This window comes from Ostrea edulis, chromosome 2, assembly GCF_947568905.1.
Source record: "Ostrea edulis chromosome 2, xbOstEdul1.1, whole genome shotgun sequence".
NCBI lineage: Eukaryota > Metazoa > Mollusca > Bivalvia > Ostreida > Ostreidae > Ostrea > Ostrea edulis.
In genome coordinates this window covers 83,295,779-83,311,177 of record NC_079165.1, presented here as the reverse complement: position 1 = coordinate 83,311,177, position 15,399 = coordinate 83,295,779, and the positions used below count along the sequence as shown (strand labels likewise).

At 37.3% G+C, this 15,399-nt stretch overlaps 2 protein-coding genes and 1 long non-coding RNA gene across 8 annotated transcripts in view; 2 read left to right on the top strand and 1 right to left on the bottom strand.

The window, feature by feature from the left end:
• LOC125681646 (ATP-binding cassette sub-family C member 4-like) overlaps nt 1-9,230 on the bottom strand; it is a 58,652-nt gene extending 49,422 nt beyond the window's left edge. Inside the window, exons 1-2 of one of the 4 annotated variants that reach the window (XM_056155193.1) lie at nt 9,183-9,230; nt 5,786-8,598 (exon numbers count right to left, since the gene is read on the bottom strand). The gene's annotated coding sequence lies outside the window, so the exon portion shown is untranslated. Of the gene's footprint in view, nt 1-5,785; nt 9,063-9,182 lie in introns of those variants that run through there. The other 3 variants (XM_048921809.2, XM_048921812.2, XM_056155194.1) reach the window with 3 other exon arrangements.
• Nucleotides 1,616-3,198, top strand: LOC130051922 (uncharacterized). Its single transcript, XR_008800196.1, has 2 exons — nt 1,616-1,875; nt 2,345-3,198. It is a non-coding gene; the product is annotated as an uncharacterized LOC130051922 (long non-coding RNA).
• On the top strand, nt 3,905-14,198 carry LOC125681648 (kelch-like protein 24). Of its 3 annotated transcripts, none has more exons than XM_056155201.1 (4): nt 3,905-5,471; nt 9,807-10,044; nt 10,807-10,988; nt 12,144-14,198. In XM_056155201.1, the coding sequence occupies exons 2-4, from the start codon at nt 9,846-9,848 to the stop codon at nt 13,584-13,586; spliced, it is 1,824 nt and encodes a 607-aa protein (XP_056011176.1). In that variant the 5' UTR covers nt 3,905-5,471; nt 9,807-9,845; the 3' UTR covers nt 13,587-14,198. The 3 variants fall into 3 exon arrangements, with proteins under 3 accessions (XP_056011176.1, XP_056011174.1, XP_056011175.1); XM_056155199.1 differs by having other exon boundaries at nt 3,905-5,618; XM_056155200.1 differs by lacking the exon at nt 3,905-5,471 and adding an exon at nt 9,114-9,461.
• Nucleotides 14,199-15,399: the final 1,201 nt, after the last annotated feature.

The window sequence follows — 15,399 nt, the reverse complement described above, 5'->3', positions numbered from 1 at the left end:
AAACAAACAAGTTGGATTGGGACACTGTGAACTCGGTGGTATCATCTCGGTTCACATTAGAGCGTAACGTTTTACCTAGATTTTTTCCTATGAGTTTTAATTAATACACAAATCAGGGCTTCTAAGTAAAATTATGATTTTTACTCAGAGTCCGAGACACGTCTGCGGGACTCGCCATATCAGAAAACCCCAATGAAATTTCTGTGATCCTATTCTTGCGTTAGTGACAACCCTGTGAATTTTACAAACTTGAGTCTACACTATGTCGGGAAGCTTTCATGTAAATCTCAGCTTTTCTGGCCAAGTGTTTCTTGAGAAGACAATTTTCATAAAGATTTTCCCTGTATATTTGTAAGTAAAACTTTGATCCCCTATTGAGACCCAATCTAATCCAACCCCCCCCCCCCCCCCCAGGTCATTGGTTTTAACAAACTTGAATCTGTACTATGTCAGGAGGCTTTCATGTAAATTTCAGCTTCTCTGTCCCAGTGGTTCTTGAGAAGATTTTTGAATGACCCCACCGTATTTTTGCGATTATCTCCCCTTTGAAGGGGCATGGCCCTTCATTTGAACAAACTTGAAAGCCTTTCACCCAAGGGTGCTTTGTGTCACTTAGTTTGGTTGAAATTGACCCAGTGGTTCTGGAGAAGATGAAAATGTGAAAAGTTTTCGCCGACGACAGACAACGAACAAATTTTGATCAGAAAAGCTCACTTGAACCTTCGGCCCAGGTGAGCTAAAAAAAAAATTTTAAACAGGTATTATCAAATTGTCCCTGAAGTTGAATTTTGTTTATCTTGATGTCACGGGTAACCTGGAGTGGTTCAAAGATCTATTTCTTCGACTCGTGGGTGGGGGAAGGTGGCTCCAGACCTAAACAACTTGAGACGGTCTCTCATCTTGTTTCTAACTTCTTTGAGGGCCATCTCTGGATTTTTCTCTGGTACAGAGGCTTAAAAGATAGCATAATGAATTATTTGAGAGGTTGCATAACAGGTTTTGTAAATGAACATCATGCAAAATTTAAAATATTTATGTCTTGAACTTGTATATATGCACCTTCTGCATCGTCTTCCCTTTTATCTAAGCCATCTTTGGTCTCACGGGCGTTTTCCTGTCACACTGCATGATGTCGGTTCATCCACTGAAAACAGTGCCTTATTAAAAGTCACTTGATGATATTCTAAATTCATAACTATCTCTTCAAGTCCATGCTACAATGAAAGAGAACATGTACTAGATAAAAATATTGGAAACAGGATGATAATTTGTTAAGGTGTGACAATTCCACTAGACTACCAAAAAAGACGAATTATTACAAACCCAAAAGTAAAAAATACTAACCAGCAACGCCGTGTATTTTGAACAACTAGGCCTATCCCCCAGTTTCTGAGTGTAAGGTGAATCCTATATTCCTATCTGGAATCCATTCCATGCTTGATTGCATACTGATTCTGTTGAATGTTCTCCATCCTTGCGAATATTTCCCTGACTTCGCGCCCAGAAAGGAACATTGAAAAAAAAGCGCTTTGATCACTTGCGTGAACGTCAAGTCGTACACTGACTGACTCGTCCCCAGGTCAACACGTAACCAAAAGACGATCAGTAGAAAGTTATACAATCGACCAGTGGAAACCCAGTGTATAAGACTTCATATATATACATATGATATATTTTATACATGATATATCTTATATCGAATTAGAACGGGGAGAAGAAAAAAACACGACAAGCTTCGTACATTGTACAAGTTGACCGAAACGACATCACCGGAAGTTACAACTTTCAAAGAAGTCATTTATGATTTAAAGATTTGTGAATGGAAATCAATAACATCGGAATGAAAAAGGACTACGGTGTAACGGATGAAACTCTGTAAGTACCATATGCTTATTTTGTTTACGTTTGTAAATGATTACATGCACTGGAAAAATACACGCTTGATCGCTGGACCACTCGAAATTCCTCGATACAATCATTCTATTTACAGCTTAACATATCAAAACAAACTACTCTTTTTTTTAACGTAAACCATTGACTGGTTCGATCTAGATGGAAAGGGTATAATCACCAGAACATTGTATCATGGATATCCATCATTATGATTCTGTTTCGATCAGTTGACCTTGTTCTGTAATTATTACTGCTTCGTAAAATAACTACGGACAGTACGGTTACAAAATTTAGCATGGCAAGCTGATTGTATCCATCAGTGATAATTTATTGCTATTTGCACCTCAAAACATTGATGTGTCAAAGAAACTTTTCTAAATATAAAATTTTTAATAAGTGTCTTGAAAATTAAGTTTCTTCATTAATAATTTGTAATTAATTATTATTGCAGGAGATTGAGAACCCAAAAGGTACATGCTGTGCAAGAAAGATGTAAACATGCGAATTCCTAAATGTACTAAATATTAAAACATCAACTGCAATCTTCAGTGGTGACATCCAAAAGTTGATATGCCATTGGTACTTCAAGTGATACGACCGTGACATTGGAAAATCCTTTTAACTTATCATCACTTGAGCCTGAATTGCAATCCTTTTGATACAGACATTTTTTTAAGTTCAGTTTCGAACATTAATGCCGCTGTGTCATCTCTGGAAATGGAAAAGCCTACCACAGAATCTGATGAATTTTTTAACATTCTTTCACAAAAAGGGATCTTCTTTATTTTGAAGAAGGTAGCCCAGGAACTGGAAATCTGTTATCAAAATGATCTTAATAATACACTGGACAATATTCTAACCTAAAAAAAAAACATGACAAACCCGATTGAACTCCTGTGATGAAGCATCTCAAAACTCAAATTATGGTAGTCTTTCAATTGACATTGAGGATTTCAATAGCGCATTTGACAGTAAAGTGATTTTTATTCAAGTTCAGATTGTTGTCATTATAAATTTATAAGAAGTGTTCTCATAGCCAACATTTTGCAAGTCTACTTTTGATGAAATATAGTCTTTTCTATTACAACTTATTATGACATGATTGTTGTTGTATACATAAATGTTCTTATCCACGAATCATTCACTGTTCTTATAGGTTTTTTTTAGCCTGAACTATGTAGCAATGACATGTCAAGGTAATCCAGAAAATGTAAAATCTTTTCTTTGATATGACAAGGATTTAATTTTGTAACAATTAATATCTAAAAGTCCTGTAACCCTCATTAAAGTCCTTTATAATCTGACTTCACTGGTTGTAAGATTTTGAGGGTAATTGCAAGACTTCTCTCTTTGCATACTTTTAATACGAAGTCCTGGAAAGCAATGTAAAGTCTTGCATTATCTTGAATGTATCAAGTATGAGATTTTTAGGGAATTTCTGGGACGATGTTTTCGTCTTCATTTTATAATAAAGTCCTGAAAAACACAAGAATGTCCTAGAAAAACCTGCTGCTATGAGAGTGGGACTTTGTAAGACATTTAGGTAATAAATATGTCCTAGAAATTCTTGCAAAGTCACTCTTGATGTAAGTGGGATATTCCAGGACAAATGCAGAAACATGAAGTCCTGTATTATCCCACTGCATTAGGACATGGGAGAAGTGGGACTTCACAAGGAAGTCCCAGGACTTCCAGGGATATCCTTCAATTAAGCAAAAAAGTGGGATTTATTTTCAGAGGGAAATCAAAAGTACAACCTGTAGTCCAAATCAAAAGTACAACCTGTAGTCCAAATCAACAAAGGATCAATTCAGGATAAAAATAGACCTATACGGGAGAACAATTTTCCAGAAGAAGTCACATTGCTACATCAACTTCAAGTTTCTTTTGTTATTTTCTTTCATACATATATTTAAATTTTTCATATTTTTATTTCAAACCTATTATTTATTATCTACATTGTTGAAATTAACCTTCAAAGTTGGTCGAAATAGCATTTTTCCCATTTAAGCAAAGATTTGAACATGAATTCAGGCTTTAAAGTCCTTCAAGGCAGTCCTGTCCCTAAGATTTATTTTGATGTTTTGATAGGTTACAATCTTTAGAAAAATCTATAATATTATTTTTAGGGGCACCCCCGCCCTGGGGTCGAAATTCACCAAAAAATAGGTATTACTTGTGCTTAGAACAGCTCAGTCAGCAACACTGCTGTCACAGAGGTTCCTTTTTGTTAAGGTTCGAATCCACCTCATGGAATACTTTTACATTTTTCTTTCAATTTGGCCTTTCCAACACTCTTTTTTAAAATAATTTTTTTTATAAAAATATACTTTCCTTCAATAATCTAGTTAAAAGATGCATGTTCATTCTTTACATAAAACGCATTTATGAGAAAACAAACTCCCTGTACACAAATGCAATCAAGTGGAACTATATCTCAAGGTAGCAGACTTTGTTCTAAGGACAATCATCATTTATTCTGTGTTACTTGACAAGTACCTGTGTGATGTATAAAAGAATGCTGAGTTTATATAAGGTTTACACTACCTCAGATTTCCATTTTATAATTTTGAATTCATGCATCAATCATATGTTTTAATGTTGAAAGAAAAAATATATATAAACAAGTAAGCAATTTGTCCCAAAGTGATTAAGATTGGATATTCTCATTACAAAAATATATAATATCATTAAACTCAAACAATACATGTATCATGCTACATGTACATTGTAATAAGAGATCTACTAAAACTTTCCTCCTATATTCACATACTAAATTAAAGGCATTGTGAAAAACAACTCCATTGCATTTGTTTGGCCTAAAATCATATGGATGAGCTTTTTGTAAAGACTAAAACAAAATCTGGCCCAATAGGTTTTTTCTTTTATTACCCTGAATTGATCCGTTCCTTTTCTGCATTCTAAGCTAAATTCTAATATTTAGCAGCAGTATAAAACAACACAAATGCCCCTGAAAGTGCCCATACTCACGAAAGTCTTTGCATAACATAGGTAACATTAACACTATATGACTACTTTAGACCCGCCCTTGAGTCAAAATCGTGATTGCGAAATTCACAATTTCGGTACATCCCTAGTTTTTCTTACAGATGAGCAGTTACAGAGGAAAATTTTGTGAAACAGGTCCATTTTTGGCAGTGTTTGTCCCACCCGTAAACACCGTGGATGCATGAGTTCTGAAATTTACAATTTATGACCCCCTTGTCCCAAAGATGCTTCATACCAAATCTGAAAAGAATTGGAAATATGGAATCAAGTTAAAAATGATGATTGTGAACCCACAATGGATAACACCGGATGCAAACTAACAGCAATTTAGGTCACCTGAGCAACGTGACCAAGAAACAAATATCTAGTCATTGTTCACATCCAGAGTAGGGGCTGTTCTGATGTTGTATGAAGATACATATAACAATGATTGCAAAGATCGATAAACAGCTTAACGGATAGGCGAGTAACAGATTACTTGTTGTTTATGTCACAGAAAACACCATCCCAGGAAACAGGAAGTTCAACACTTGTCGGCACAATAACACTCAACACCACTTTAAAATCGGGTATAGTGTGCTTTCTAAATGTTATATATTCTTTTTAAAAAAATATCTTCTGTATAATCAAATCCTCGTCCGGGAAAATAATGCAAATCAGGGAAAGCCTCTTCCAAGAAGCAGGGGACTCCTCTCCGTATCTACTGTCTAATACTGGTAAGTCAATGGACTACACAGTAGTGTAAAAGTGAAATGTGACAAAGGTTTTATGTACTCTTTTAAATTCTCTTTACTATATCAGTAATGTGGAAGAGAAAAAGGCATTTTTTCTAATATTATTTACTCTTACAATTCAATTTCTTTCAAAGAAATACAATACTCACCATTAACTGCTTGATAAATCTTGCTGTGCCAAAGGCTGAACAATAAACAGATAATCATTTAAGTTTATATTAATTGTCCTGTTCAATACAGAATTATATACTACTCAAAATTTGATAAGGATCATAGATATTTTCTGTTTAAAAAATTAATAACTGCATAACTGGCAATATTGTGTCCAAGTGAAATCAAAAACGTCTTCAACAAACTTGCACGTGCATTTCATGCCATGGGAAATGCATTTCTCATCACAGTTTATGCTTTTGCTACCATTGCACAATTTTCACTCAGGCATTGGTGTTTGAATCTTTCTAAAATTTCAAACTCACTTGAGTGTTTACACTACGTTTATCAACACAATGCCCCCTAAACGTGTAAGGCGTCGCCTGACGACAGAACAACTGGACAGATGTATTGGAATACTTGACGCTGTCTATTCACAACGTGACATTGCAAATGCACTAAACATCAGCCAGAGCGTTGTAAACAGGGCCTGGAACCGACAGCAAACTTTTGGTACAGCAGCACACCAACACGGGGGTGGTCGTCAGAGGTCGACAACCCAACGCCAAGACCATTTTGTGGCTCTTCAGGCACGACGCCATCCCATCTGGACAGCAACCAGCCTATGTAACGACCTCCTGAATGCCTCGGGGGTGAATGTGTCCACTCAGACGATACGGAATCGGCTTCACAATGCAGGTCTCAACTCGAGAAGGGCATGTGTTTGAGTCCCTCTGACTGTTCGACACCGGCGGGAGCGATTGGACTCGGCTGAAGATCATGTCACTTGGACACAGAACAATTGGGTTCAAGTTCTGTTCACCGATGAGTCCAGGTATTGTTTGGACTTTACAGACAGGAGGCACCGAGTTTGGCGACAACAACGTGAACGTTTCCATGATGCCAACATCAGTGAACATGACTGTTATGATGGTGGTTCCATCATGGTCTGGGGTGGAATCAGCAGGGATGGAAGAACAGAATCTTCATCTCCTGGAGAGAGGAACAATGACGGGGGTGCAGTACCGGGATGAGATCCTCGATGTTTACGTCAGACCCTACGCCGGTGCTGTTGGCCCTGAGTTCACCCTGATGGATGATAATGCCCTTCCTCATCGTGCCAGGGTGGTGGAGCAGTACCTTCAGCAGTAGACAATTGTCCGCATGGACTGGCCAGCGAGCTCGCCGGACTTGAATCCGATTGGGCATGTATGGAACATGCTACAGGTTGCCCTTTCACACCGTAGAGCACAACCCATGACTTTGGCAGAGCTTGGAAATGCCCTCGTGGAAGAGTGGAACAACCTTCCCATTGGAAACAGCCGGGTGCTTATTGACAGCATGGCTCGACGTTGTCAAGCCGTCATTGATGCAAGGGGAGGCCATACCCGGTATTGACACTTCATCGACTAAGTGTAATGATGGACTATCCCCAAAAAACTGTGTAATTCTTTCTCTGGTTTGCTGTTAACTTTTTGTAATGAAATGCCTTTTGGTGTTGTTATCAGATTTCAAGCATTCCGTATTGATAAAAGTTCATGCCGTTCATGAATTTTCATTCATAACCTGAGTAAACACCTTTCTGAGTCAAATTTAAGTCTTTTGTTATGTTAGTGGTATATTACACACATATAACCTAGTGATCCTTATCAAATTTTGAGTAGTATATATGTACAGTTAAACCTGTCTACTCCACCACCTGTGTACTCCATTTTACTGTGAATTCTGACCCCATTTTCCTTCCTAATTATCTTTTTCCCATTATCTCTACTCTATGCAATCTGCCAACCCAATAAAAGTTTGTCTTCCAGAGAATGTCAGATTAGAAAAGTTTCACTATATGTATCTCTCAGAGCATGTCAGATTAGACAGGTTTCACTGTATATCTCTCAGAGCATGTCAGATTAGACAGGTTTCACTGTATATATCTCCAAGAGAATATCGGATTAGACAGGTTTCAAATTGCAGAAACCAATGAAAAACAACTTAAGAAGCAAATTCATTACTTTTTAAAATATACTTAGCATCAACAGCAGAGCAAGTATGCATACCAAGTTTGAAGATTCTGTTAATTTTATTACACAGTACTGTTTAAATTTCCTTCAGGATTACCCCCTAAAATATGACCTTAAGAAATAAGAGGCATCTTCCTTTCACCATATCGGAAAGATACATACCTAGTTTAATTATCCTTCCCTTATTATTCCCACAAGGTATTGACAGGCAGACAGACAGACCAAGTACTATCTATCTATGATAATCATTGAATGTGTACATCAATTTTGATTATCCTAGCCCTATTAGTATTGTTCAATCTTGTTTTGTGCCTTTAGAATTACTTAAGCAAGTTTGACCTTGATAACTGTAAACAATAGACTTCTTCTGACCTTGAAAAACAGAAGGCTTCTTCCTTTTAATAATTGGGAACTAGTGTACCAAGTTTGATGAGCACTGTACTGTTTTTACGTGTAATTAATTGTTGAATATTTTATTCACTCTATCTAAAATAATTTAACCTGATACCAGGGGTGCTGCCTTGTACTCATATAATAGTAGTTATAAGTCTATACGAAATGTGGATATCAGCCTGGACAGTTCAATGGTTAGAGCACCTGACTCGTAATGCAGGGGTCCCAGGTTCGAGTCCTGGTGCAGCCAAAGATTTTCTCCAACTATATTACAGTTGGTGCAGTGACCAGGATTTTGTACTTCCACCTGTATTTCTACAAAAATATTCTGTGCTCCTTTACAAGGGTGGGTGTGTCCCTTTTGAGAGTTGTAGTTTCACTGCATGCTCCCTGATCATTGTCATCTGTAATACATTGTAGTAGTTATGGCTTTATGGTCCGTGGATATCAGCTTAGGTATCTCATTGGTTAGAACACCTGACTTAGTAATGTAGGGGTCCCAGGTTTGATTCCCAGTCCAGCCAAATATTTTCTCCTACTATACCACACAATCAAGTTAATGCTATAATACACAACTTCATTTGTTCATGCATGCCATGTCGGTTAAAAAGCTCTACAGAGCTTTTGTTTGACATGTTGAATGTATATAGTGCCGACTTTAAATAAAATTTACTTAATGCCAAAAATTTTAAAATCCCAACCCTTAATTATAATGTCCTTGATTGAAATACTTTAAATTACCTTGACTGTGCAGTATGACTCGTCTTCTAATTTAAAGACACCTTTGCGGTTAAAATTAAGCAGTAGCCTAATAGTCAATAATAACCATATTAGATAGAACAATCTGTAATCATCCAATATGGAGAGAGAGAGAGAGAGAGAGAGAGAGAGAGAGAGAGAGACCCTGCGTTCTTCCATCTTGTTCACTAATTGTAAATTTATACATGCAACCTTATGAAATGGCCAAAAGAAGCCTAATATTCAATACCTGTAACAAATCACGTTAACCAGTTACGTCAGTTTGAAAACAAACTGTACCATGCGTTTGTCGATCGGGATTGGAGGTGAGAAACATTGTTCATTAGGCCTACAAGTCTACATTAAAACTTTTCGATTATTTTTTACAGTGTTATTCATAAAAAAAATATCTAGGACTACCACTATTCATACTTTATCTCGTATGATCACGAAACGCTACAGCTCAAACTACTAACAACATGATATATCTACTTTCACTTTTAAAAGTGTAGCTTGGGACGGCCTGCGGGTAAGTTCACAAAGGATTTCTAATTATATAAAGATTATATGCCCTAATTACACTGTGTAACTTAAGGGCTTTTTATTGTTAGACATTTTACTGTTTAAATATTGATAAGCGCTTGATTGGTCATTCACAATTTTAAACCCTGAAGGTAGGAAATAATAAACAAAAATTCGATCTCATGTCAGATCTAGGCCTAGCAGCGATTCGTGACACGTCACATGGCGTAAACATGTTCTTTGTTGTAGGAGTAGTGTCATTGGGATGTGAAAGTACCTCTCTGTTTGTTAATATTTAGAATGGATTGAGTCTCTGCTGACTAAAATCATATAAAATCCTTTAAAATTTTAGTAGGTTGTTGGTGAAGTATCGGGTGTAAGTTAATTCAGGATGGCGGAGTCGGGTCCCCCAGGAGGGTCTGGCATGGGTCATTCCTTCAGTAGCAGTATGTCCGACAGTGCCCGACAACGATACCTACAGAGCATGATGGCTGGCATCATGGAGATGGGAATGGGAGGAGAAAATTCGGACGTAGAGATCATTGTTGAGGGTCAGAGCTTTCCGTGTCATAAGCTTCTCCTTGCTGCAGGTAATATTCTATTACATCAATATCATGCCTAAACTATACAGATGGAATTATAGAATCCTTTATTAATACGAGTGTGGGATTGGCAAATTCCACTAAGGGGACAAGATTCAGTCTCGGGTACAAGGCTTTGCTGAATCCTAGACTGCATATCTTGTCCTGAAGTGGAATTTCTCAATCCCACATAAGTAAATATTATGAAGAACTATTTTCCTTGCATTTTATCCACAGTTTATATAGTGCATTAGGCTGATTTAGAAGCTTTGAGAAATTCAGAATTATATCAAAATCCTTAAATGCAAAAACCATTAGTGAATTAGTCAGAAAGAGCTGCACCATGTAATGTAAATCTTAGATAATATACTCGTTGTCAAAAGTGTCCTCTGCTTTCACGAAACATATCAGGAGAATCAGCAATATTCCTTGTTCAAGGAATAACATTTTTAAAATGATAGAAGCACATGCAGGTGCAGTTTTCTGACCATTTTTTCAGTCGATATCTTGATGTAAATGAAATACATGATAATTGATATTTGATTTAATCTCCAGAATTACTTTTTAACTGAGTCAAGGATATATGTTCTTTTACAACTCTCTTTAAATGCTAACGTCATTATTGTAAATGATGGGGGTGCATCAACCCATCAGCTGGTCCAGAGTACAAGCTTCGAGCAGTCCAGTGATAGAGTATCAAATCAATGCACAATTCTCCCTTTCTATTTCTGTATCATTTATTCCTATTAATTCCTTTTTTTTTAAAAATAGGTTCACCGTATTTCAAGTCCATGTTTAGTTCAGGCTTTCTGGAGACTACCAGTAACACGTTGGAGTTGCCGGATATAGAAAAAGCCACATTCGAGGCCTTTAGAACCTACATATACACCGGACAAGAAAACATCAGCAGAGACAATGTGGTGGAACTCCTCAGGGCCGCTGCTTTATTCCAGGTATCGCTACAGTCCCTATATATGCTTTCATCTTAAATGTTTGGTGTTAGAAAAGGAAAAGTTGAAAATTCAATAATGAAATGGGGGGGGGGGGGGGGGGGGGGGGGGGGGGGGGGGGGGGACCTGTACTCATTCTTTGTATCACCATTCACCCAATTATATTCAATTAATTTACACTTAAAAAGTAAATATTTTACTAGGATATGAAGTGGGACAATCATATGATCAAATCCTGTAAAGTCCAAAGGGTTCCCAGTAGATCTCCCCACTGAACTTGTTAGAATGATTATTAATTACCAGACTGAGTACATATGTATTTGAGATGAAGAGCATGTTTCAAAATATGACACTAACCACTTTAATTTCTTGTGGTCAAATTTTCGTTGTTTTGGGGCTATTTCTTCCGTCCTGTTTGTGAGGTTGCATTTTCACAAGATATCATAGAAGTTTGCGCTTAGATTTCATTAAGATGTTCACAGATACATTTGGTCACTAAGCAATTAGATTTTGGGAGCTACTGAGTATCTGTGCAGAAGAGCAGTTGAAGATGTAACAGAAAACTTATAAATGTAACACCGTTGAACTAGCTCAACACAATAGAGTGCATGCATCGATTGAGCAAGTTAAGCCACAGTGACTGCAACCAGTCCTTAGCTGGGTGACTGCCGCTTTTTCACAGAAAGTTTGGGGAATTTCGCATAGGCTACAATCTCTGAATGTGCAGAGGAGTAAATTTTTTCATGTTCATAGAGGATTTATATTCATGTATATGTTCACATCATGAAAACAGTATGTATGATCTCCATGAAAGTTAATAATTTTACCGTGTAGGATTAAAAATGGAAAACCAACATATTGTGATTGTAGTTGTAATTAAAAGAATTATATAGCGCCCTATCAACTTTAGTTCTCTAAAGCGCTTTACAAATGTGAGAGAAAAGATCATATAAAATCGATGTGCACATACATGTGAATAAAATATTCATAGTGTCAGAATTAATTCATGAATAGTGTCAGAATATTTTAGAATTTATGTCAGATTTTAAAAAACTGATCTGAAATCAATTGCTTTTGGCTAGTACAAATGTATATAATGATCAATATCCATTGACTTTCTACATGTAATGAAGCATTTTCTTCTCTCTGGAAATATAGGTACAGGCCCTGCAAGAATCATGTGAAGAATTCCTTAGCAAAGAGATGGATACAGAAAATTGTCTGGAAATATTCAAACTGGCACGACAATTTGGGTGCAATATCTTGCTTGAAAAATGCCGGCCGTATGTGATGGAAGGCTTTAATGGACTGTGGAAGACAAAGGAATTTGATGAACTGGATATGGATGACATTTTGAGTATCGTCAGGGATGATGATCTGGTTCCCGTGGATGAAGAACAAATCTGTGAGGCAGTCTTACGGTGGGTAAAAGCAGACGAGCAGAACAGAGTGAAAGATATTGCCAAACTCTTCAGACATGTGAGATTGATCAACATTAGCCCAGAGTATCTTCTAAGTGAATTATACCAAGAAAAGTTGTTGATAGAGGACGACAATTGTTTGCAATATCTTGACGAAACTAGGGATTACCACATGCTACCAGCTCGACAACAAGAGTTCTGTTCATCAAGATTTCACCTACGCAGCAGTGATGATTTTGAGGAAGTTACTATGGTGATTACAGAATACGACATGGAAAGATCAGGATCATTCTATCAGGACGGCAAGTGTCTGTGGGCCTTCAGTTTTAACCAGAACCGATGGTACACCTTAGCACCAATACCTCTGGATCAGAACCCTGGTCTGGATTTTCAGGTCGTGACCTTTAAATGTGATCTGTATCTGGCAGGAGGAACAAATAATTCCAAGAACCTGCTCCACTACGATTCAGAACGAAATGAATGGAATTTGTGTGAAGCTCAGATGAAGAGAGGACGCTCTTGTCATGTGATGGCAGCTGTGAGAGAGTCAATCTACATCATTGGAGGTAAAAATCCAAAAGCCAAGGAGGGAAAGAACGTACTCGGCTCCATAGAGGAGTACAGCATTCGCGGGAGGAAGTGGAGAACTATGGGAGAACTGGTGACTCCTGTCCACTCCGCAGCCTCCACAGTTATCGGAGAACTGATTTTTGTTTTTGGAGGCATTGATCAAAATGGACAATTTGTCAAGACCATTCAGGTTTTTGAAATCCGCACACGGGAATGCAAGGTCGTAGGTCAGCTGGATCTGGAACAACCTATAACTGTGTCATCCTTTGGACATTTGAACTTTATTATAACTGCTAAGGGTGACATTGCTAAGTTTAATATTGTGAAAAAAGACGACGACTACAAAGCTAAATTCCAGACACTGATGAAACTGTCTCCCTCCCATTTACCTTTACTGGGATTCACGCACTACCGTGGCAGAATACTGCTGCTCTCCGCCACGGAAAAAAAGAAAGATGCATTCTCGCAGATGATACAAATTAACATGCGCAAGTCACCTATGAGGGTCGAGAATGTGACTCCCAGAAATAATACAAAACCAAAGCCGATCCATGCCTGCGCAAGAAACATCATCAACAAACAATTCTTATACCACACTTACTTCCAATGATTTCAATTACACAACTTATCACGTGTAGTTTACTTTCAATCTTTTCACTGAATTTTCAAAGTTTTTTTCGGATCTGATGTTTGTTGTTTTGTGTCAGTTGTACTGTGCAGGTTCCTTAAGTGTCATTAAATGAGGATTATTTATTTTTCATAGCCCCTGTATAGGAAATATGTTTTGCATTCCACAATGTTTGTCTGTCCATCTGTCTTTGTTCATTTATGCTAGGTAGATGTCATTGCTGGATACAATACCAAGTATGAATATCACATACTATGTTATATTGTTCTACTTTAAAAGAAGTATAGTGTGTAATAAATCCCATCTCATTTTTGCATTTCATTCAGCTGTGCAGGGGAAATTTGTAAAATTCACATTTATAACAGTGATGATGATGCAAGACTGCCTTTTAGTTGAATGTTTACATATATGCATTAAGCAAAATACCTCACTTATAACTAGCAGTTATTTTATCAAAGTAACATCTGTCCTCTCTATTGTAAAATCTCATATGAAATCTCCGTTTTACTCTCTTACAAGTGGATGTAATTATAAATCAGTAAAACATGACGAAATATGTGTGACCTGTGTTTATATAAAAATTTATACATTATATACAAATTGTTTATTATGATGACCTGCTTCTTGTGATGCAATAGCTTGGACATTTAAAGGATTTTACTGTAACATAATTTGATCAGTAACAACTGATAAGTGTGTGATCCTTTTGATATAACCCACATATTTAACCAGCACCCATTACAAAGGTTTCGCTGAAGTTACTGTATTAAAACAGCTGAACTGAACATATTTATGTCCCCCTTTAAAGAAGACGGTCATATTGGTTTGCACCTGTCGGTCGGTCGGTAGACCACATGTTGTCCGCTCAATATCTTGAGAACCATTCACTTGATGATAATGATATTTCATATGTGGGTTGGTTATGAGTCGAAGAGGACCCCTAATGTTTTTCAGGTTAAAAGGTCAAGGGTCAATCTACTCTGGACATAGGAATATAATGTCCGCTCAATATCTTGAGAACCCTTTGCTTGAAAGACATCAAACTTGGCACACTGGTACATCCTAAGGAGTAGATGACCCCTATTGATTTTGAGGTCATATGGTCAAGAGTCAAACTGGGCATAGGAATATATTGACCATTCAATGTCTAAAGAACCCTTTGCTTGACAGACATCAAACTTGGTACACCAGTACATCTTCAGGAGAAGATGACCCCTATTGATTTTGAGGTCAAGGGTCAAACTGGACATAGGAATATACTGTCCGTTCAATATCTTGAGAACCCTTTGCTTGACAGACATCAAACTTGGTACACCTTCAGAAGACGAACCCTGTTGATTTTGAGGTCAAGGGTCAAACTGAACATAGGAATATAATGTCCGTTCAATATCTTGAGAACCCTTTGCTTGACAGACATCAAACTTGGTACACTGGTACATCTTCGGGAGAAAATGATCCCTATTGATTTTAAGGTCCCATGTTTAAAGGTCAAGGGTCAAACTGGACATTGGAATATACTGTCTGCTCAATATCTTGAGAACCCTTTGCTTGACAGACATCAAACTTGGTACACTGGTACTTCTTCAGGAGAAGATGACCCCTTTTGATTTTGAGGTCACATGGTCAAGGGTCAAACTGGACATAGGAATATACTGTCCGTTCAATATCTTGAGAACCCTTTGCTTGATAGACATCAAACTTGGTACACTGGTACATCTTCAGGAGAAAATGACCCGTATTGATTTTGAGGTCACATGTTTAAAGGTCAAGGGTCACACTGGACATAAGAATATAC